This window comes from Biomphalaria glabrata, chromosome 17 (genome assembly GCF_947242115.1).
Source record: "Biomphalaria glabrata chromosome 17, xgBioGlab47.1, whole genome shotgun sequence".
Lineage (NCBI taxonomy): Eukaryota > Metazoa > Mollusca > Gastropoda > Planorbidae > Biomphalaria > Biomphalaria glabrata.
Window position 1 is genome coordinate 27,433,098 of NC_074727.1, and position 25,115 is coordinate 27,458,212.

Below are 25,115 nucleotides of genomic sequence, written 5' to 3' on the forward strand. Positions count from 1 at the left end.
AAATCCCCAAGGATTAAATAAGGCCGGGGGAGTTGTTTCAATAGGTCCTCCATGTCTGTTCGGTTTAATGGAGCGCCTGGTGGTAGATACAGGCTGCAGCAAGTGATAACCTTGTGAAGGGTTATCCTAGCTGCTACGGCCTGTAGTGTGGTCTGTAGTTCTACCCTCTCATGGGGGATGCTATCCTTCACAAGGATGCAGACTCCACCTGATGCTCTCTCTGCATCCTCAACATTCTTGGTGTAAGCACGGTAGCTTCGGAAGCTGATGCAATCTTTTAGAAATGTTTCCTGTAAGCCGACAGCTACAGGAGTCTCAGAGTCCATCAGTAGCTGCATTTCCTCGTAATTGGCCTTGAGGCCTCTACAATTCCACTGTACAATTCTGGAATCCATGGCTTATTCTAGATGACCTACTTGGAGCTATTTGGCCTTGGGAGGCCCCCGGAGGGGTTTCCCTTTATTCCAGTGACCTTGGTATTTTTATTCTTGGGTTTGGATGGAGAGGAGGACAACCCCCTTTTGGGGGAAGTCTTTCTCTCTGGAGAGGGGAGATCCCTCTGGTTAGAGCGGAGGTTATTTCCTCCTCTCTCACCTCGGGCATCCTCTCCGCTTTGATTTCTCCCCTTAGGGAGTTGTTCAACCTCTAACTCAGTAGAGGTTGGGGTGTCTGGCTGGGTTCTCTGAGGAGAACCCGTGTCAGACATGATGTCTCCGGGTTCTCCCGGAGTATTGGTTTTGACATGCTGCTCAGCATAAAGCATAGGACAAATACAAATCAATGAAAGTAGAAATAAAGATGTTAACTCAGAAATCCAAGAAAATAATAAAGATAACTGTTGTGACATGGTTACTGTGTGGTCAACCGTGACACACGGTCAAGTGTTGGGTATCGAGAGTAAGGGGACTTGGGGGAAGTGACTAGTGTGTAAACAAGAAGAGAGAGAGAGAAAGTCAGCGAGTGAAGTTGGGTATCTGTCTATAACGTTGTCGTGTATATATGTTTTGTTAAAATGTTCCACAATTAAAATACACTTTTAACGTAAAAGGAACTTGTTTCTTCACAACTGGCGACCACGACGAGATACAACGAGGCACAAGTAAGTGGAAATGTCGATGTACAAAATATATAGAGAAGCGGGCAAGGAAAATAGCCTACAAGGCGAAGAACTTGAAAAGTTCATTACACTAAAAATAACACAGGAGGAAGAAAGGGAAGAAAGGAGATTTAATAGGGAAGAAGCCAAAAAGAAAGAAGAAGATAGTAGAAGGAAGGAAATCTTACAACTAGATTTGATTTGATTTTGATTTGAGGCACATCGGCACAATTTAGGCCATGTCGTGCCTGCAGTCCCTTAAGGACTACTCTCTCTCTAAACAACAAGGGCCAGATTCTATACAGTCATATAATTAAAATTAAGGTCTATTCACAGTTAAAATAGTAAAGGTAGTAAAAATTTAAATATTTGGTAAAAATCTAATGTAAATAGTGCATGTTCACAAATTCAGAAATCAGATCTTCGTAAATAGCCCCACTTCCCGAATAAAGCCCAGTACCTTCCCAGGGTCGACATTATTAAATAGTGTTTTTAGATTAGTGGCTCTAAAATGTTTCGCCCTGACATCCTGGTATCTGGGGCAATCAACGAGGATATGTTCCACGGTGAGGCGAGAGTCACAGTACTCGCAAAGTGGGGGCTCCTCTCTCTTCAGTACAAAAGAGTGCGTGATGTAGGTGTGGCCAATCCTAAGTCTGGACATGGTTGTGCTACCACGCCTTGTCAGACCCTTAGATGTGGGCCGCCACCTGACATCCGCCACAATCTGCCTGAGTTTACGGTGAGTCTCAGCCTCCCATCGGTTCTGCCACTCTCGATAGGTGGCAGAGGCAATACTTTGTCTCAGGTCCGAGTAGGGAATTTGGGTTCCTGACACCGCATGATTTAGGGCTCTCTTTGCTTCTCTGTCTGCGGCTTCGTTTCCCTCAATGCCAACATGGGAGGGGACCCAGATGAAGGTGACATCCCTACGGTCGGCTGTTATTAGGTCCAAAAGCTTCAGGCTCTTATGTACCAATGGGATGTCAGTCTTCATCCGCCCCAAAGCTTGCAATGCAGATTTGGAGTCGGAGCAGATTATAAATTTACTCCTTTCTGATGCTTTTACGGCCATAAGTGCAAGCAATATTGCGTGCAATTCGGCCGTAAAGATGGAGCAGCCATCGGGGAATCTACGGGAGATTGTTTTGTTCCGAAAGGAGCAGGCACACGCGACCTTTCCCTCCATTTTGGATCCGTCTGTGTAGATGGTGCCACAATCTCCGTAGCTCTCCTGCAGTTCCCTAAAGTGGACTTGTAGTATGCTTGGGTCTGTATTTTCTTTTTTGAAATTAAGGAGGGATAAATTTAATTTGGGTTTATTCATTAGCCAAGGAGGATTCTGAGGGGTTTCTATTTTAGAGATTTGGTCAATGGGTGGGGTTAAATTTTGGATGGGTTCTCTCATTCGAAGACCCAACGGCTGTATGACGTTAGGCCTTCGATTGTATAATTCTACCTCTGTGGGGTTAAATATGGAGTCAAAAGCAGGGTTCGTGGGGTTGGATTTTAGCTTGACTATATACTGCATTGCAAGCTTTTTCATTCTTATATCCATGGGGAGTTCTCCAGCCTCCACATGGAGACTTGGGATAGGTGATGTACGAAACGCGCCGAGACAGAGACGCAGGGCAGCATTTTGTATTGGTTCCAGTATTTTTAGGTACGACTTCCTTGCTGCTCCATATATTATGGATCCGTAGTCTAGCTTGGATCGAATTAGACTCCGATAGAGCAGCAGCAAGGTATCTCTGTCAGCTCCCCAGTCCGTATGGCTGAGTACTCTTAGTATGTTTAATGACTTTTGGCATTTCTTCTTAAGTTCCTTAATGTGGGGGAGAAAATTAAATTTGGAATCTAAGGTGAGGCCTAAAAATTTTGTAGTTTTCACGACATCTTCTTTTTGTGTATAAATAGTTCAGGGTCTGGGTGGAGCCCCCTTAGATTACAAAAATGCATACTAACTGTTTTGGAGTCAGAGAATTTGAAACCATTATAGTTTGCCCAACCCTGAATTTTGTTTAAACATAACTGTAATTTCCTTTCTAAGGTGTTCATGTTTTTCCCATAAGTAAGAATGACAAAGTCATCAACATACAAAGAGCACTCTATGCCAGGGGACAGCGCATTTATGATGCTATTTATTTTAATGTTGAACAGGGTGACTGACAGAATGCTGCCCTGGGGTACACCCATTTCCTGGTCATGAGTGTCAGAAGCGGAGTTGCCCACTCGGACCTGAAATTTTCGATCTTTCAGGAATTCCTCCACAAAACGGGGGAGGTGTCCCTTAAGCCCCATAAGCGCCAGGTCACGTAGAATGCCATGTTTCCAGGTTGTGTCATAGGCCTTTTCTATATCGAAGAATACAGCTACTAGATGTTCTCTTCTGAGTAATGCATTTCTAATATAAGCTTCCAGCCTTACCAGGTGGTCAGTTGTTGTCCGCCCCTGCCGAAATCCGCACTGGTAGTTTGAGATCACTTTATTCCTTTCCAGGTACCAGACCAGCCTACTGTTAATCATTCTTTCCATGGTTTTGCAGATGCAGCTTGTTAGTGCTATTGGTCGATAGTTAGCTGGGTATGAGCCGTCTCTTCCCGGTTTAGGTATCGGTATAACTGTGGCTTTCCTCCAGCTGTTTGGGAAGGCGCCTGTTTGCCACACACAGTTATAGACCCCTAGCAGGACTGCCAATGAGGGTTCGGGAAGGTGCTTGAGGAACTGGTAATGGATTTCGTCTACTCAAGGCGCTGTGTCATGTGACTTGTCCAGCGATTCCCTCAGTTCCTCAAGCGAGAACGGTTTGTTGTAGTCTTCATTGTTCTCTGACCTGAAATCAATGGGGTGTCTTTCCTCCCTGGTTTTGACTTTTTGGAACTCTGGCGTGTAGTGTGCAGTGGATGATTTTTCTGCTATTGAGGATGCAAGGCAGTCAGCTATTTCTCTGGGGGACGTGACAGTTCGTCCTTGGTTTTTCAAATGCCCTATTGCATTTGATTCTTTCCCTTTGATTCGCCTTACTGCCTTCCAAACCGCTCTAGCAGAAGTTTTGGCATCCAGACTGCCGACAAAACTTCTCCAGGAATTCCTTTTGGCTGACCGTATGGTTTGTCAAGCCTTTGCTCTAGCTATCCTGAATAGCTTTAGGTTTTCCTGGGAAGGATTCTTTATAAATGCAGCCAGTCGTTTTTTCCTATCACCAATAGCACTTTTGCAAGCTGTATCAAACCATGGTTTGCTAGGCCGTTTTGGATTTGCAGAGGTTAGGGGTACAACTTTCCTGGCTATACTTAGTAGCTTGCTAGCAAAGGTATCAGCTGGGTTCTGTTCATGGAGGATATTTTCTGTGATATCCTCAGAGCATCTTTTTTGGAATTGTTCCCAATCAGCCTTATTCAGTTTCCACCGCTGAGGTCGTCCCAATGAAGGGAGATTGTTAGTAATGATGATTGGGAAGTGATCACTTCCCCGTAGATCATTGCTAACTGACCATTTAAAATCGTCCAGAAGTCCGGGGACGCATACGGTGAGGTCAATGCATGTGAATGATCCAGTTCCTGGGTGCAAGTAGGTCGGTGATGCATCATTAAGTATGCATAAATCATGTTGGAGGAAGATATCCTCCAGCATACGACCTCTTGTGTCGGTATTGTTGGATCCCCACATGGTGTTATGGGCATTGAAATCCCCAAGGATTAAATAAGGCCGGGGGAGTTGTTTCAATAGGTCCTCCATGTCTGTTCGGTTTAATGGAGCGCCTGGTGGTAGATACAGGCTGCAGCAAGTGATAACCTTGTGAAGGGTTATCCTAGCTGCTACGGCCTGTAGTGTGGTCTGTAGTTCTACCCTCTCATGGGGGATGCTATCCTTCACAAGGATGCAGACTCCACCTGATGCTCTCTCTGCATCCTCAACATTCTTGGTGTAAGCACGGTAGCTTCGGAAGCTGATGCAATCTTTTAGAAATGTTTCCTGTAAGCCGACAGCTACAGGAGTCTCAGAGTCCATCAGTAGCTGCATTTCCTCGTAATTGGCCTTGAGGCCTCTACAATTCCACTGTACAATTCTGGAATCCATGGCTTATTCTAGATGACCTACTTGGAGCTATTTGGCCTTGGGAGGCCCCCGGAGGGGTTTCCCTTTATTCCAGTGACCTTGGTATTTTTATTCTTGGGTTTGGATGGAGAGGAGGACAACCCCCTTTTGGGGGAAGTCTTTCTCTCTGGAGAGGGGAGATCCCTCTGGTTAGAGCGGAGGTTATTTCCTCCTCTCTCACCTCGGGCATCCTCTCCGCTTTGATTTCTCCCCTTAGGGAGTTGTTCAACCTCTAACTCAGTAGAGGTTGGGGTGTCTGGCTGGGTTCTCTGAGGAGAACCCGTGTCAGACATGATGTCTCCGGGTTCTCCCGGAGTATTGGTTTTGACATGCTGCTCAGCATAAAGCATAGGACAAATACAAATCAATGAAAGTAGAAATAAAGATGTTAACTCAGAAATCCAAGAAAATAATAAAGATAACTGTTGTGACATGGTTACTGTGTGGTCAACCGTGACACACGGTCAAGTGTTGGGTATCGAGAGTAAGGGGACTTGGGGGAAGTGACTAGTGTGTAAACAAGAAGAGAGAGAGAGAAAGTCAGCGAGTGAAGTTGGGTATCTGTCTATAACGTTGTCGTGTATATATGTTTTGTTAAAATGTTCCACAATTAAAATACACTTTTAACGTAAAAGGAACTTGTTTCTTCACAACTGGCGACCACGACGAGATACAACGAGGCACAAGTAAGTGGAAATGTCGATGTACAAAATATATAGAGAAGCGGGCAAGGAAAATAGCCTACAAGGCGAAGAACTTGAAAAGTTCATTACACTAAAAATAACACAGGAGGAAGAAAGGGAAGAAATGAGATTTAATAGGGAAGAAGCCAAAAAGAAAGAAGAAGATAGTAGAAGGAAGGAAATCTTACAACTAGATTTGATTTGATTTTGATTTGAGGCACATCGGCACAATTTAGGCCATGTCGTGCCTGCAGTCCCTTAAGGACTACTCTCTCTCTAAACAACAAGGGCCAGATTCTATACAGTCATATAATTAAAATTAAGGTCTATTCACAGTTAAAATAGTAAAGGTAGTAAAAATTTAAATATTTGGTAAAAATCTAATGTAAATAGTGCATGTTCACAAATTCAGAAATCAGATCTTCGTAAATAGCCCCACTTCCCGAATAAAGCCCAGTACCTTCCCAGGGTCGACATTATTAAATAGTGTTTTTAGATTAGTGGCTCTAAAATGTTTCGCCCTGACATCCTGGTATCTGGGGCAATCAACGAGGATATGTTCCACGGTGAGGCGAGAGTCACAGTACTCGCAAAGTGGGGGCTCCTCTCTCTTCAGTACAAAAGAGTGCGTGATGTAGGTGTGGCCAATCCTAAGTCTGGACATGGTTGTGCTACCACGCCTTGTCAGACCCTTAGATGTGGGCCGCCACCTGACATCCGCCACAATCTGCCTGAGTTTACGGTGAGTCTCAGCCTCCCATCGGTTCTGCCACTCTCGATAGGTGGCAGAGGCAATACTTTGTCTCAGGTCCGAGTAGGGAATTTGGGTTCCTGACACCGCATGATTTAGGGCTCTCTTTGCTTCTCTGTCTGCGGCTTCGTTTCCCTCAATGCCAACATGGGAGGGGACCCAGATGAAGGTGACATCCCTACGGTCGGCTGTTATTAGGTCCAAAAGCTTCAGGCTCTTATGTACCAATGGGATGTCAGTCTTCATCCGCCCCAAAGCTTGCAATGCAGATTTGGAGTCGGAGCAGATTATAAATTTACTCCTTTCTGATGCTTTTACGGCCATAAGTGCAAGCAATATTGCGTGCAATTCGGCCGTAAAGATGGAGCAGCCATCGGGGAATCTACGGGAGATTGTTTTGTTCCGAAAGGAGCAGGCACACGCGACCTTTCCCTCCATTTTGGATCCGTCTATGTAGATGGTGCCACAATCTCCGTAGCTCTCCTGCAGTTCCCTAAAGTGGACTTGTAGTATGCTTGGGTCTGTATTTTCTTTTTTGAAATTAAGGAGGGATAAATTTAATTTGGGTTTATTCATTAGCCAAGGAGGATTCTGAGGGGTTTCTATTTTAGAGATTTGGTCAATGGGTGGGGTTAAATTTTGGATGGGTTCTCTCATTCGAAGACCCAACGGCTGTATGACGTTAGGCCTTCGATTGTATAATTCTACCTCTGTGGGGTTAAATATGGAGTCAAAAACAGGGTTCGTGGGGTTGGTTTGATTTGATTTTTGATTTGAGGCACATCGGCACAATTTAGGCCATGTCGTGCCTGCAGTCCCTTAAGGACTACTCTCTCTCTAAACAACAAGGGCCAGATTCTATACAGTCATATAATTAAAATCAAGGTCTATTCACAGTTAAAATAGTAAAGGTAGTAAAAATTTAAATATTTGGTAAAAATCTAATGTAAATAGTGCATGTTCACAAATTCAGAAATCACATCTTCGTAGATAGCCCCACTTCCCGAATAAAGCCCAGTACCTTCCCAGGGTCGACATTATTAAATAGTGTTTTTAGATTAGTGGCTCTAAAATATTTCGCCCTGACATCCTGGTATCTGGGGCAATCAAGGAGGATATGTTCCACGGTGAGGCGAGAGTCACAGTACTCGCAAAGTGGGGGCTCCTCTCTCTTCAGTACAAAAGAGTGCGTGATGTAGGTGTGGCCAATCCTAAGTCTGGACATGGTTGTGCTACCACGCCTTGTCAGACCCTTAGATGTGGGCCGCCACCTGACATCCGCCACAATCTGCCTGAGTTTACTGTGAGTCTCAGCCTCCCATCGGTTCTGCCACTCTCGATAGGTGGCAGAGGCAATACTTTGTCTCAGGTCCGAGTAGGGAATTTGGGTTCCTGACACCGCATGATTTAGGGCTCTCTTTGCTTCTCTGTCTGCGGCTTCGTTTCCCTCAATGCCAACATGGGAGGGGACCCAGATGAAGGTGACATCCCTACGGTCGGCTGTTATTTGGTCCAACAGCTTCAGGCTCTTATGTACCAATGGGATGTCAGTTTGTTTGTTTGTTGATTTGAGGCACATCGGCACAATTTAGGCCATGTCGTGCCTGCAGTCCCTTAAGGACTACTCTCTCTCTAAACAACAAGGGCCAGATTCTATACAGTCATATAATTAAAATTAAGGTCTATTCACAGTTAAAATAGTAAAGGTAGTAAAAATTTAAATATTTGGTAAAAATCTAATGTAAATAGTGCATGTTCACAAATTCAGAAATCAGATCTTCGTAAATAGCCCCACTTCCCGAATAAAGCCCAGTACCTTCCCAGGGTCGACATTATTAAATAGTGTTTTTAGATTAGTGGCTCTAAAATGTTTCGCCCTGACATCCTGGTATCTGGGGCAATCAACGAGGATATGTTCCACGGTGAGGCGAGAGTCACAGTACTCGCAAAGTGGGGGCTCCTCTCTCTTCAGTACAAAAGAGTGCGTGATGTAGGTGTGGCCAATCCTAAGTCTGGACATGGTTGTGCTACCACGCCTTGTCAGACCCTTGGATGTGGGCCGCCACCTGAAATCCGCCACAATCTGCCTGAGTTTACTGTGAGTCTCAGACTCCCATCGGTTCTGCCACTCTCGATAGGTGGCAGAGGCAATACTTTGTCTCAGGTCCAAGTAGGGAATTTGGGTTCCTGACACCGCATGATTTAGGGCTCTCTTTGCTTCTCTGTCTGCGGCTTCGTTTCCCTCAATGCCAACATGGGAGGGGACCCAGATGAAGGTGACATCCCTACGGTCGGCTGTTATTTGGTCCAACAGCTTCAGGCTCTTATGTACCAATGGGATGTCAGTCTTCATCCGCCCCAAAGCTTGCAATGCAGATTTGGAGTCGGAGCAGATTATAAATTTACTCCTTTCTGATGCTTTTACGGCCATAAGTGCAAGCAATATTGCGTGCAATTCGGCCGTAAAGATGGAGCAGCCATCGGGGAGTCTACGGGAGATTGTTTTGTTCCGAAAGGAGCAGGCACACGCGACCTTTCCCTCCATTTTGGATCCGTCTGTGTAGATGGTGCCACAATCTCCGTAGCTCTCCTGCAGTTCCCTAAAGTGGACTTGTAGTATGCTTGGGTCTGTATTTTCTTTTTTGAAATTAAGGAGGGATAAATTTAATTTAGGTTTATTCATTAGCCAAGGAGGATTCTGAGGGGTTTCTATTTTAGAGATTTGGTCAATGGGTGGGGTTAAATTTTGGATGGGTTCTCTCATTCGAAGGCTCAACGGCTGTATGACGTTAGGCCTTCGATTGTAGATTTTTGATTTGTTGATTTGAGGCACATCGGCACAATTTAGGCCATGTCGTGCCTGCAGTCCCTTAAGGACTACTCTCTCTCTCTAAACAACAAGGGCCAGATTCTATACAGTCATACAATTAAAATTAAGGTCTATTCACAGTTAAAATAGTAAAGGTAGTAAAAATTTAAATATTTGGTAAAAATCTAATGTAAATAGTGCATGTTCACAAATTCAGAAATAAGATCTTCGTAGATAGCCCCACTTCCCGAATAAAGCCCAGTACCTTCCCAGGGTCGACATTATTAAATAGTGTTTTTAGATTAGTGGCTCTAAAATGTTTCGCCCTGACATCCTGGTATCTGGGGCAATCAACGAGGATATGTTCCACGGTGAGGCGAGAGTCACAGTACTCGCAAAGTGGGGGCTCCTCTCTCTTCAGTACAAAAGAGTGCGTGATGTAGGTGTGGCCAATCCTAAGTCTGGACATGGTTGTGCTACCACGCCTTGTCAGACCCTTAGATGTGGGCCGCCACCTGACATCCGCCACAATCTGCCTGAGTTTACTGTGAGTCTCAGCCTCCCATCGGTTCTGCCACTCTCGATAGGTGGCAGAGGCAATACTTTGTCTCAGGTCCGAGTAGGGAATTTGGGTTCCTGACACCGCATGATTTAGGGCTCTCTTTGCTTCTCTGTCTGCGGCTTCGTTTCCCTCAATGCCAACATGGGAGGGGACCCAGATGAAGGTGACATCCCTACGGTCGGCTGTTATTTGGTCCAACAGCTTCAGGCTCTTATGTACCAATGGGATGTCAGTTTGTTTGTTTGTTGATTTGAGGCACATCGGCACAATTTAGGCCATGTCGTGCCTGCAGTCCCTTAAGGACTACTCTCTCTCTAAACAACAAGGTCCAGATTCTATACAGTCATATAATTAAAATTAAGGTCTATTCACAGTTAAAATAGTAAAGGTAGTAAAAATTTAAATATTTGGTAAAAATCTAATGTAAATAGTGCATGTTCACAAATTCAGAAATCAGATCTTCGTAAATAGCCCCACTTCCCGAATAAAGCCCAGTACCTTCCCAGGGTCGACATTATTAAATAGTGTTTTTAGATTAGTGGCTCTAAAATGTTTCGCCCTGACATCCTTGTATCTGGGGCAATCAACGAGGATATGTTCCACGGTGAGGCGAGAGTCACAGTACTCGCAAAGTGGGGGCTCCTCTCTCTTCAGTACAAAAGAGTGCGTGATGTAGGTGTGGCCAATCCTAAGTCTGGACATGGTTGTGCTACCACGCCTTGTCAGACCCTTAGATGTGGGCCGCCACCTGACATCCGCCACAATCTGCCTGAGTTTACTGTGAGTCTCAGCCTCCCATCGGTTCTGCCACTCTCGATAGGTGGCAGAGGCAATACTTTGTCTCAGGTCCGAGTAGGGAATTTGGGTTCCTGACACCGCATGATTTAGGGCTCTCTTTGCTTCTCTGTCTGCGGCTTCGTTTCCCTCAATGCCAACATGGGAGGGGACCCAGATGAAGGTGACATCCCTACGGTCGGCTGTTATTAGGTCCAACAGCTTCAGGCTCTTATGTACCAATGGGATGTCAGTCTTCATCCGCCCCAAACCTTGCAATGCAGATTTGGAGTCGGAGCAGATTATAAATTTACTCCTTTCTGATGCTTTTACGGCCATAAGTGCAAGCAATATTGCATGCAATTCGGCCGTAAAGATGGAGCAGCCATCGGGGAGTCTACGGGAGATTGTTTTGTTCCGAAAGGAGCAGGCACACGCGACCTTTCCCTCCATTTTGGATCCGTCTGTGTACATGGTGCCACAATCTCCGTAGCTCTCCTGCAGTTCCTTAAAGTGGACTGGTATGAGTGGTATGCTTGGGTCTGTATTTTCTTTTTTGAAATTAAGGAGGGATAAATTTAATTTAGGTTTATTCATTAGCCAAGAAGGATTCTGAGAGGTTTCTATTTTAGAGATTTGGTCAATGGGTGGGGTTAAATTTTGGATGGGTTCTCTCATTCGAAGGCCCAACGGCTGTATGACGTTAGGCCTTCGATTGTATAATTCTACCTCTGTGGGGTTAAATATGGAGTCAAAAGCAGGGTTCGTGGGGTTGGATTTTAGCTTGACTATATACTGCATTGCAAGCTTTTTCATTCTTATATCCATGGGGAGTTCTCCAGCCTCCACATGGAGACTTGGGATAGGTGATGTACGAAACGCGCCGAGACATATTATGGATCCGTAGTCTAGCTTGGATCGAATTAGACTCCGATAGAGCAGCAGCAAGGTATCTCTGTCAGCTCCCCAGTCCGTATGGCTGAGTACTCTTAGTATGTTTAATGACTTTTGGCATTTCTTCTTAAGTTCCTTAATGTGGGGGAGAAAATTAAATTTGGAATCTAAGGTGAGGCCTAAAAATTTTGTAGTTTTCACGACAGGGATCTTCTTTTTGTGTATAAATAGTTCAGGGTCTGGGTGGAGCCCCCTTAGATTACAAAAATGCATACTAACTGTTTTGGAGTCAGAGAATTTGAAACCATTATAGTTTGCCCAACCCTGAATTTTGTTTAAACATAACTGTAATTTCCTTTCTAAGGTGTTCATGTTTTTCCCATAAGTAAGAATGACAAAGTCATCAACATACAAAGAGCACTCTATGCCAGGGGACAGCGCATTTATGATGCTATTTATTTTAATGTTGAACAGGGTGACTGACAGAATGCTGCCCTGGGGTACACCCATTTCCTGGTCATGAGTGTCAGAAGCGGAGTTGCCCACTCGGACCTGAAATTTTCGATCTTTCAGGAATTCCTCCACAAAACGGGGGAGGTGTCCCTTAAGCCCCATAAGCGCCAGGTCACGTAGAATGCCATGTTTCCAGGTTGTGTCATAGGCCTTTTCTATATCGAAGAATACAGCTACTAGATGTTCTCTTCTGAGTAATGCATTTCTAATATAAGCTTCCAGCCTTACCAGGTGGTCAGTTGTTGTCCGCCCCTGCCGAAATCCGCACTGGTAGTTTGAGATCACTTTATTCCTTTCCAGGTACCAGACCAGCCTACTGTTAATCATTCTTTCCATGGTTTTGCAGATGCAGCTTGTTAGTGCTATTGGTCGATAGTTAGCTGGGTCAGAGCCGTCTCATCCCGGTTTAGGTATCGGTATAACTGTGGCTTTCCTCCAGCTGTTTGGGAAAGCGCCTGTTTGCCACACACAGTTATAGACCCCTAGTAGGACTGCCAATGAGGGTTCGGGAAGGTGCTTGAGGAACTGGTAATGGATTTCGTCTTCTCCAGGCGCTGTGTCATGTGACTTGTCCAGCGATTCCCTCAGTTCCTCAAGCGAGAACGGTTTGTTGTAGTCTTCATTGTTCTCTGACCTGAAATCAATGGGGTGTCTTTCCTCCCTGGTTTTGACTTTTTGGAACTCTGGCGTGTAGTGTGCAGTGGATGATTTTTCTGCTATTGAGGATGCAAGGCAGTCAGCTATTTCTCTGGGGGACGTGACAGTTCGTCCTTGGTTTTTCAAATGCCCTATTGCATTTGATTCTTTCCCTTTGATTCGCCTTACTGCCTTCCAAACCGCTCTAGCAGAAGTTTTGGCATCCAGACTGCCGACAAAACTTCTCCAGGAATTCCTTTTGGCTGACCATATGGTTTGTCTAGCCTTTGCTCTAGCTATCCTGAATAGCTTTAGGTTTTCCTGGGAAGGATTCTTTATAAATGCAGCCAGTCGTTTTTTCCTATCTCCAATAGCACTTTTGCAAGCTGTATCAAACCATGGTTTGCTAGGCCGTTTTGGATTTGCAGAGGTTAGGGGTACAACTTTCCTGGCTATACTTAGTAGCTTGCTAGCAAAGGTATCAGCTGGGTTCTGTTCATGGAGGATATTTTCTGTGATATCCTCAGAGCATCTTTTTTGGAATTGTTCCCAATCGGCCTTATTCAGTTTCCACCGCTGAGGTCGTCCCAATGAAGGGAGATTGTTAGTAATGATGATTGGGAAGTGATCACTTCCCCGTAGATCATTGCTAACTGACCATTTAAAATCGTCCAGAAGTCCGGGGACGCATACGGTGAGGTCAATGCATGTGAATGATCCAGTTCCTGGGTGCAAGTAGGTCGGTGATGCATCATTAAGTATGCATAAATCATGTTGGAGGAAGATATCCTCCAGCATAAGACCTCTTGTGTCGGTATTGTTGGATCCCCACATGGTGTTATGGGCATTGAAATCCCCAAGGATTAAATAAGGCCGGGGGAGTTGTTTCAATAGGTCCTCCATGTCTGTTCGGTTTAATGGAGCGCCTGGTGGTAGATACAGGCTGCAGCAAGTGATAACCTTGTGAAGGGTTATCCTAGCTGCTACGGCCTGTAGTGTGGTCTGTAGTTCTACCCTCTCATGGGGGATGCTATCCTTCACAAGGATACAGACTCCACCTGATGCTCTCTCTGCATCCTCAACATTCTTGGTGTAAGCACGGTAGCTTCGGAAGCTGATGCAATCTTTTAGAAATGTTTCCTGTAAGCAGACAGCTACAGGAGTCTCAGAGTCCATCAGTAGCTGCATTTCCTCGTAATTGGCCTTGAGGCCTCTACAATTCCACTGTACAATTCTGGAATCCATGGCTTATTCTAGATGACCTACTTGGAGCTATTTGGCCTTGGGAGGCCCCCGGAGGGGTTTTCCTTTATTCCAGTGACCTTGGTATTTTTATTCTTGGGTTTGGATGGAGAGGAGGACAACCCCCTTTTGGGGGAAGTCTTTCTCTCTGGAGAGGGGAGATCCCTCTGGTTAGAGCGGAGGTTATTTCCTCCTCTCTCACCTCGGGCATCCTCTCCGCTTTGATTTCTCCCCTTAGGGAGTTGGTCTACCTCTAACTCGGTAGAGGTTGGGGTGTCTGGCTGGGTTCTCTGAGGAGAACCTGTGTCAGACATGATGTCTCCGGGTTCTCCCGGAGTATTGGTTTTGACATGCTGCTCAGTCTCCATGCTCTCATCAGCGAGCACAGAGAATCTGTTCTTTAGCATGACAACAGGGCTTTCTTGTTTCTTCAGAGGTGTGTTCTTTGGCGGTGTTTTCTTCTGAGTTGGGGGAGGAGGAGGGGGTGGTGGGGTCAATGTGTCCGTCTGTGTGGCTATGGATCTTCCTTTCTTAGCAACAGCCTGGGCGTAGGTCTTTGTCAAGCCGAATTGGCCCTTGGGTAGGGCCAGTACAGCCGATTTCGCCTGGCTAAAGGTACATCCGTTTCTTGCCTTGTACTCCTGCACGGCAGCCTCCTGTTTCCACACAGGGCAGTCCTTGGAGTAGGCTGAGTGGCCAGCTTGACAGTTTGGGCATTTGAACTGGGCTGTGCAGCCCTTGTCCTCATGACCCTCTCCAGCACATCTGGCACACACAGTGTTCCTCTTGCAGACTGCCGCGCCGTGTCCATAACCCTGGCACTTGAAGCACCTCATGGGGTTAGGTATGTAGGGCCTCACTGGAACTCGTAGGTATCCTGCCTTCACATACTCTGGCGGTGTCCTAGTTTCGAATGTGAGGATAATAGTGGCGGTTTTGACCTCCTCACCCTCCCTGCGCCTGGTAATGCGCCGGGCATGGGTGACTCCTTCAATGCCCTCCACTATTTCCTTCTCGGAACATTCCAGTAGGTCCCTAGAGCTGATTACACCTCTGCTGGTGTTCAGACTCTTGTGTTGCATGACTTCCACTTGGAGATCACAGAGTCTTCTGCATCTTAAAAGCCCATCAGAGTGTGTCTTGCTGTCTACTTCTACAAGGAGTTCCATTGTTTTGTGTAGCTTAGACACACTCTTGGGCTCTCCCACTACTGACTTGAGTCCCTTATAGATAATAAAAGGGCTCAACTTTGTCAGGCTTTTTCCCTCCTCTGTGCATCTTACCACCAGAAATGATGGCCAGGTGGCACAGCTTTTTGGGACCTCCTCTTTTTTATCGTCAATTCGTCGTTTCTTGCCCAGACATAGGTCTGGGGCAAGTAGTTTTGTGTGTGTTTTTTTGTCCATATATATTTTGGTTAATTCGGCACCTGTGCTCCCCACCCGCCATCGAGTCCAACAAGGGGACGGGCCATTCGGATGTCCAGAATGAGCCCGCCAGGGCTACACAGGTGCTATACTCAGTCAGCTGCTACATCGGACATGTGTCCGATACAGCAGCTCCCTGATTGACCCTCCAGCCACCGCCCTCCAGCATAGGTCGACGACCTATGCTGGTAGCTCGGCATGACCAGCCGGTTGACCCAGAGCGGGCCATCTGGGTCTCAGGTCTAGGGGAACTTGGAGCCAAAGTATTGTGTTGTTGTGGTTTATCCTCAGATAGCCACCACTCAAACACCAGGATCTCTTTATCCCCCCTTACCCGTCGCAGTCCACGGCAAACGGACTGGTCTAGGACGTAGTGAGAATTTAAAGTTAAGGAGACAGTGTGATGATCAATGAAGGCAGACTTAGGAAAAGAGGAGGCAGACACAATGATAGAAAAGAAGTAGGGCACTTTTGAGCTCCAAAAGTGCTAAGGAAAGAGGAGCGCAGTTTAACGTCATGTCTCGGGACGACTGCTACATCGGACATGTGTCCGATACAGCAGCTCCCTGATTGACCCTCCAGCCACCGCCCTCCAGCATAGGTCGACGACCTATTCTGGTAGCTCGGCATGACCAGCCGGTTGACCCAGAGCAGGCCATCTGGGTCTCAGGTCTAGGGGAACTTGGAGCCAAAGTATTGTGTTGTTGTGGTTTATCCTCAGATAGCCACCACTCAAACACCAGGATCTCTTTATGCCCCCTTACCCGTCGCAGTCCACGGCAAACGGACTGGTCTAGGACGTAGTGAGAATTTAAAGTTAAGGAGACAGTGTGATGATCAATGAAGGCAGACTGAGGAAAAGAGGAGGCAGACACAATGATAGAAAAGAAGTAGGGCACTTTTGAGCTCCAAAAGTGCTAAGGAAAGAGGAGCGCAGTTTAACGTCATGTCTCGGGACGACTTACAACTAGAACTAAAACTTAAAGAAAAGAAAGACAAAGAACAGCAAAATGAAAAGGAGGAACAATTTGACAAATACAAACAATTAGACAGAATGTCTCCATTTCACGAGAGCCAGAATGAGTGCATTGACTCATATCTACTGAGGTTTGAGGATATAGCAACATCATGCAACCTCCCACAGACAGAATGGGCAAGAAGCCTCATGGGGCGCTTAAAAGGTAGAGCCATCAACATCCGTCTTCAAATGAGAGATGAAGAAAGAAAAGAGTACGAATGATCGATGGGTAGACCTGTCAAAAGTGGATCACAAATATGAAACCCTCAGAGAACACATCATAATGGACGCTGTGATGGGAGCTTACAATAATAATGTGAAAACATACGTCACGGAGCGAGAGCCAAAGACCATCAGCAGCCTGATATCACAACTAAGGCAGTATAAGGCCGCACACCCAAGGGAAGTGTTAGCTAGAGAGAACCCAACTGCGACATCAGCTTTTATGGTGAACAACGCTGCAAGAATGCGGACTCCAAGCCCTTTATATAGAAGAGAGAACGCTGACAAGAGCCCAACATATAGATCTCGAAGAGAGAAAGATGAAGGAATGAGCCCAACATATAGATCTCGAAGAGAGAAAGATGAAGGAATGAGCCCAACATATAGATCTCGAAGAGAGAAAGATGAAGGAATGAGCCCAACATATAGATCTCGAAGAGAGAAAGATGAAGGAATGAGCCCAACATATAGATCTCGAAGAGAAAAAGATGAAGAAATGAGTCCAACATATAGATCTCGAAGAGAAAAAGATGAAGAAATGAGCCCAACAAATAGATCTCGAAGAGAAAAAGATGAAGAAATGAGTCCAACATATAGATATCGAAGAGACAACGATGAAGAAAGGAGCCCAACATATACTTACAAGAATAGAGAATATCAACGTAATCAGCAAAGAGTTCGTTTCCAATGTCAAATTTGTGGTAGAACAAACCACACAACAGAGACTTGCTTCTACAACCGACACAATAAAGATTGGAACGACAGACCAAGAGATCAAGCATTTGCTGCCAATCACACTAATAAACTGCAGGTATACCCAGGCTTTGTGGGAGAACAAATTACCAACGTACTGTACGATACAGGTGCAACTGTAATTTTAGTCGCAAAAGAATACGTCAACCCACAAGAGTACACAGGAAGAAGACAAAACTGTGTTGGTTACACTAGTCAAGTAACTACACATCTGGTAGCACGTATCAATATACACACACCGTTCATCAGTGCTTGGCATGAGGCTTTAGTACTAGACATTAGGCCTGACAACATTGGCCTTATCATTGGCTGTATCAAAGGCTCTAAACCTTGCACAGTAGAAGAATTGAACAAGTGGAAAGAAAAATACACACAGAAATGTTCCATGGTTACTACAAGAGCTCAGAAGAAAGCAGAAGAAGTGCTAAATACAAACGATAACATACAAGTTCCTTATAACAATGAAAATGAAAATACAGAAACAGAAAACAACGATATGACAAGTAATAATCAAGTGAACAACCCGAAGGAAATCTCCACAGAAAGTCAAGACCCACTACACATTAAAACAGAAAAATTTGTCAGTGAACAGAAAAATGACCCAGATCTAATAAAACTCATAGAAAGTGAAGCTCCACCAAGACGAGGGTTAATCAAGATAGGCGAAGATGGTGTTTATGTGAGAGAAATTCATCTGAAAGCAGGCAAGACACAACAATTGCTAGTTCCAAAGAAGTACAGAGAAACAATTTTAAAGCTTGCACATGACACCCCGTTTGCCGGACCTATGGGAGTAAAGAGAACATTGAATAGAATCTTGAATGAATTTTTTTTGGCCTAGAATTACGCAAGAAGTCAAGGCCTACATAAAATCTTGCCATATTTGCCAAATACATGGAGCAAAGGGAACATATATGCAAGCTCCAATACGAACAACAGACTTATGTGAAATGCCATTTGAAAAGATAGCTGTAGATATTATTGGACCAATGCCAGTAATATCCGGAAGAGGCCATCGCTACATATTGACTGTTGTAGACATGTGCACACGGTTTCCAGAAGCAATACCATTGAAATGAATTTTTTCTGAAGATGTCGGAGACTCACTTACAGCAATATTTGCAAGAACAGGTTACCCTCGCATAATACTGAGAGACCAAGGCACCCAGTTTAAATCAAATGAATTCGCACAGTTTTGCAAAACTCTGAATATTAAACAACAATTTGCTGCCCATTTTCACCCCCAAACAAATGGGATGTGCGAACGCCTGAACTAACGCTGAAAACAATGCTGAACAAAGTAGCACAGGACAACCCAACAGACTGGGACAAGCTGATCAACCCCATACTGTTCGCCTACAGAGAAGTAACACACACAACAACGGGCTTCTCACCATTCGAGATGCTCTATGGCTCACCTGTTAGGGGACCCATGTCACTATACAGAGACTTTCTAGTAAATAGGAACATAGAACATGACGTACTCACAGGATACGATCTTGTCATCAAAACAAGACAAAATATAATCAAAGCATGCGAAACTGTCCAAAAGCAAACAAACAGAAACCAGAACTGTTGAGAAAGCTAAATCAGGGACGAAAGTTGAGAACACTACAAGTTGGTGATAATGTCATGGTTCTGCAGCTATTTATAAAATGGCAGGGCCCATTCCAAGTCACAAAGGTGATTTCGAAGGTCGACTACAGTATAAACATCAGAGGTCGAGACAAAGTATTTCACATCAATATGCTGAAGCTGTACATGCTCAGACCATTAACTCTTTCAACGAACGCTAAGCAAGACACGCAAGACAGTCAGAGAGTTATGATGATAGAAACAATAGAGGAACCAGAGGAATTACCGTGTCCAGTTATTGAAAGCTGTGAAACTGTGAAAGATATAGACACATCACACCTCCAGTATCCAGTTAAGCAAGATATTGATAAACTGCTAGCTCAATGGACGCCAATATTCACAAACCGGGTAGAACAACTGCCATAAAACACACTATCCAACTGACTGATACGAAGCCCACAAAATCCAAACCATATCCAGTTTCCTTACACCATGAAGAGATACTGAAAAAGGAAATTGAAACGCTGCTAAAAATGGGAATAATTGATACATCCACATCTCCATACTCAGCTCCAGCAGTCCTAGTGAAACAAAAGGAAACAACCGGGAAGATGCGTCTATGTGTAGACTACCGGAAACTAAACGCCATCACAGTGAAAGATACATACCCAATGCCTAACATAGAGAACATTATACCTAAACTTAGAGGTGCAAAATATTTCACTACTCTTGACTTAGCCAGAGGTTACTGGCAAATTCCACTAGACGAAGATGCTAAGCCACTTACAACATTCACTACTCCATTTGGTTGTTACCAATGGAATTACATGAGTTTCGGGCTTAGTAACGCACCTGCCACCTTCAACAGAATGATGGCAAAACTAATAGGGAAAAGACCTGATGTCATTTTCTATCTTGATGACATATGTGTCTTCCACAACACATTAGAAGAACACGTAGCTGGTCTGCAACAAGTATTCCAGATACTACTAGACAACGGGCTTACAAGAAAACCTAGTAAGGTTAAAATCGCCAGAACAGGGATTGAATTTCTAGGGCACAGAATACAGCAAAATACGATCAGACCACTACAAGACAATATAAGCAAGATACTCAACTTAACAATACCTACAACAAAGGGACAAGTCCGAAGCATCTTAGGTTTATGTAATTACTATAGACGGTTCCTGGCAAATTTCACAAGTATTACACAACCTCTAATTGAACTGACAAAAAAAGGCATGCCAAACAAGATCACATGGAGCTCCAGACTACAGGAATGCCTGCAAAACATTAAAAATGTCTTCTCAGACGACATAGTACTCCAGCTTCCAGACATCAGAAACCCTTTCTACTTGGCAACAGATGCATCCTCCACAGCAGTGGGAGGCACTTTAATGCAGAAGTGTGATGCAACGCTAAGACCAGTTTACTAAATTAGCAGAAAGGCTGAACGCAGCAGAACAGAAATATTCCACCATAGAGCGTGAAGCTCTAGCTATTGTGTTCTGCATAACGAAACTATCCCGTTACTTGCTTGGGAAATCATTCATCTTGTTAACAGATCACGCCCCACTAGCTTATATCAATACAAATAAGCTAGCCAACCAGAGGATCACTAGATAGGCTTTAAAACTTCAAGACTTCAGCTTTACAGTTCAAGCTATTCCGGGACAAATCAACGTGATTGCTGACGTGTTGACAAGATGTGTCTAAGGACCACTGGACTTAGGTTCATTCATTAATCAGCTTATGAGAAAATTAACAAATACCTTGAAAGATAACTTTAAAGTCTGTCTTGTCAAGATTGAATTAACAATACGCTCCAGAATTTTTTTATTTTCATTCAGTGATGTTAAATTTGTACTACAATTGAGTTTTTTATGTTTGTTGCATTCATTGTAGTCATAGATGATAGATGTCCAGTTAGGAACTGGTATGAAAGAAACACATAGTAAACAATTCCCTTAAATTAGAAGATGTTTTGATGTAACATAAAGTATTAACTAATTGTGCATTTTTCACCTGACAATGTTGGCATTTAAAAGATTGTTGTTAAATAGAAAAAAACTAAATGTGTGGATTTTTTTTTGTATATAAGTTGTATAATATAACAGGAAAGCTTTCGGCGATAGGTCAATTGGAAATGTCCCTTGCAATAACATATTGAAGATTTATTTGTCGTCATAGGCTTTATCAGTTCTCTCATAATAGAAGAAGCCATTGTATTACATGTCATTGTTTTTTCTTGTCGATGTAAAACATTATTGATGTACACCCAAACTATTGGGTTCATGAAATTTTGATACGATAAAAATTTTTCTCTGCCCTGGGAGGACTGTTGTGACACGGTTACTGTGTGGTCAACCGTGACACACGGTCAAGTATTGGGTATCAAGAGTAAGGGGACTTGGGGGAAGTGACTAGTGTGTAAACAAGAAGAGAGAGAGAGAAAGTCAGCGAGTGAAGTTGGGTATCTGTCTATAACGTTGTCGTGTATAGTGTATATATGTTTTGTTAAAATGTTCCACAATTAAAATACACTTTTAACGTAAAAGGAACTTGTTTCTTCACAACTAAAGCAGCTTACTCTTTGGGAATGACCATAAACCTAAGGAACTAGATAAAGCTCTAAAAGTTCTCAAACCAAAACAAGCCACGGGTCCAGATAAAATTTCTAATGACATGCTTTTTCACTTGGGTTCTCAAGCCAAAAGAAAACTGCTACAAATATTTAAAGCTAGCTGGAAATCAGGCAGAATCCTAAATATCTGGAAAAAAACAATTATGATCCCTATAACTAAAGCATGGCAAACCAAGAAAAAAACTGGAGCTGATGTGGAGTTGACATGTTGATGTATTTTTTAAGAAGTTTTCAATCATTTTATTGTTTTCTTTTCTAATTTTAAACAGTTCACCAAAAACTTGAACTGGGAAATGAGACACAAATAATAATTTGAGGACACATATAGTCCAAGATTACTACAATACCAAATAATTTCACGACACATATAATAAGAGTAAGCAATGATAACAAATAATTTCAGGACATATATAGTCCAAGAATATTACAATAACAAATCCTTTCAAACTAAAAGAATTATTACATTACTTGAGTGGGTGGTCTCGTGGGCCTCAGGTTTGAATCTGGCTGGGAATTGGAATTTCTGGGGCGCCCCCTGAGTTCATCCAACACTAATGGGTACCTGACATGAATTAAAGGCAGTTGGTTAACATCTGCCATACAGTTGACAAGGTCACATGAAAGTGAAGGAAATACATGGATCCAACAGGAACATCAATGAATGTAGTGGGCAACTCATAAATTGCTTAGCTTCTGAACTAAAAGGTGAAGACTTGGATTTGTTGAATGTCATGTATCAATGTCCACCCAGCCCTACATGACAATGTGTCAGAATAAAAAAATGTTGCTAAAGGTCGGCTACAATTCAGAAAATTGATTTTAAAATACATCAATATATGTTACCTGCCCCTGTTACAAGCACAACTTGACCTTTGACATTTTTCTGTTTCAGAAATTTTTGTGGAACAACGGCTTTAAAAATACCCACAATCCAATACCAAATGGATAAGGCAAAGGTCAGCAGGAATTCAAGTACAAGACTCATTTTGAAAGTCTTTTAATTGTTCTAGAAATAAAAAGGAAATAATTATTAAAGACTATATAAAGAAAAGCCATAAGTTGATTCTATTATAGGGCTTCCAACATTACATTACACACTCTCTGCTGCACCAAAATGTACAGCTGTTTTTTGTTATATAAATACAAAATGGAACATTTTTTACCATGCCACCCTCCTGAAACAAAAATTCTGGTTAAGCAAATCTATGAATCAGAGTTTTTAAACTTCTAATGAAAGGCGGCTATAGATCCAGAAGACAGAATAGTTCTGAAAGTCTATTTATTTATTGAGCTCTTGAATGGGGACAGAGGGAAAAACCACTAGGTCTGTTCCAAATTAAGATTGTCTAGACCAAATATAATTATAAAAGATAATATTTCCAAACATAATAACGGTCAAAGTAAAGTTTTCCTATTGTGACAAATTAGCTAGTAATTCTTTTTTTGCATTCATTCATCGCTCACCTTTCATTAATTCTCCCACTTGACACTTGAGGTTTTCCTAGTGTGACAAATTAACTAGTAATTCTTTGTTTGCATTCATTCATCGCTCACCTTTCATTAATTCTCCCACTTGACACTTGAGGTTTTCCTAGTGTGACAAATTAGCTAGTAATTCTTTGTTTGCATTCATTCATCGCTCACCTTTCATTAATTCTCCCACTTGACACTTGAGGTTTTCCTAGTATGACAAATTAGCTAGTAATTCTTTGTTTGCATTCATTCATCGCTCACCTTTCATTAATTCTCCCACTTGACACTTGAGGTGGAAGACAGAACTATCCTGTTATTATTTACCTTGCATCTAGAGCAACTAAGCTATTGTCAAGATTGAAACATAAACTATCTAGAGCAACTAGCGGCTATTGTCAAGATTGAAACATAAACTATCTAGAGCAACTAGCAGCTATTTTCAAGATTGAAACATAAACTATCTAGAGCAACTAGCGGCTATTGTCAAGATTGAAACATAAACTATCTAGAGCAACTAGCAGCTATTTTCAAGATTGAAACATAAACTATCTAGAGCAACTAGGCTATTGTCAAGATTGAAACATAAACTATCTTTTCTTCACAATTTCGATCCAATGTGTTTTTTTAAAGCCAACTTAATCAAAATTTGAAATTTCTTTTTTTAAATAGCAAAACAAAATCTTATTTGCTGTTTGCTCCAACTTATAGATCAGGCCAAATTTTTATCTACACAGTTGATATAATCAAAAGCAATTAATACTAAAAATTGAGATTATTTTTTTTTTCGAGATAAGATAGCTGAATATCTGTATGAAACTCTTAAAAATATATTAGCATATTCTTCTTCTTCTTCTTCTAGCCAGCTTTATTGCTGCTGAGCTGTGAGCTCTTTTGAAGACTGTGCCAAGGAAAAAAAGTGTGCTGTTTTCTTCAGTTGTTCAGCACTGCCGTACAGGGTGTTGGTTATGTTGGGCTGGAGTGGCAGTAGGGTCTGCCTAAGGTGGATTAGGAAGGGGCATTCAAAGAGGATTCATAAGGGTGGGCGCAGTGTCTGCAAAGGGGGAGTTGTGTGGAGTTTATTTTGTTCAGATGGTAATTTAATAGAGGTGTGTGTCCTGTTCTTGGTTGGAAAATTGTAGATTGTTCTTTGCGGGGGAGGAAGTTAATACTGTCCAGTTTGTTAGGCATAGTCATTTCTTTGTACATGGCTCTGCCTGTGTTTCCTGATGCCCATTGGTTGAGCAACTCCTCTTTGTGATTGTTGACTAACATTGACCTTAGGGTGAGGTAGCTTACAGGTCTGTCTGGTTGTTCCATAGATGAACCTGCCATTGATAGCTTATCTGCCTTTTCATTTCCCATGATGCCAATTTGTCCAGGGATCCACTGTAGTGTGATATTGATATTTAATTTTGATATCATCTGATGGATTATCACAATTAGTGTTGTCAACTCTCTTGGGCTGTGTGAGGTGCTCCTGTTAAGTGCTTGCAGAGTGGATTGGAAGTCTGCAATGACAACAATATCTGATGGTGATTGCATTCCTTCATATAATTTGTTTTCCACTGTCTGTAGTGCTATGGTAATTGCCTCAATTTCAGCTTAAAAGTTTGAGCAGTAATCACCACAGGGTGCACTTATTTCAAAGTGTTTATTTTTAGGGAAGACCAGGAAGGCACCAAGACCAGCATTGATGGTGGCTTTGAAGGCTGATCCGTCGGTATATATATGGATAGCTGTTTTTGGATAGCTTTCAATTGTTTTGACTGTGCCTACTTTGAGCTCCAGTGGATTTGATTCTTTTATTAAGGTGTTATTTAGTAAATGTGTTTTAATGATTGGTTGTCTGTAGTTTAGTCCAGGCGTTACGTTTGAAAATCTGGTAATTTTTTTCTCTGTTATTGGGTAGGTGGTGTTTTAGGGCTAGTTTGTCAGTAAGTTGAAT

At 43.1% G+C, this 25,115-nt stretch overlaps 1 protein-coding gene across 3 annotated transcripts in view; it reads right to left on the reverse strand.

Annotated features, from left to right (window-relative positions):
* The window catches only part of LOC106050287 (protein dhs-3-like), a 66,772-nt gene that overhangs the window by 36,769 nt on the left and 4,888 nt on the right, over positions 1–25,115 (reverse strand). For all 3 annotated transcript variants that reach the window (XM_056014994.1, XM_056014991.1, XM_056014993.1), the window contains exon 2: positions 22,541–22,703. In XM_056014994.1, coding sequence (XP_055870969.1) covers positions 22,541–22,682 — 142 coding nt within the window. In that variant the 5' untranslated portion in view covers positions 22,683–22,703. The remainder of the gene's footprint in view (positions 1–22,540; positions 22,704–25,115) is intronic.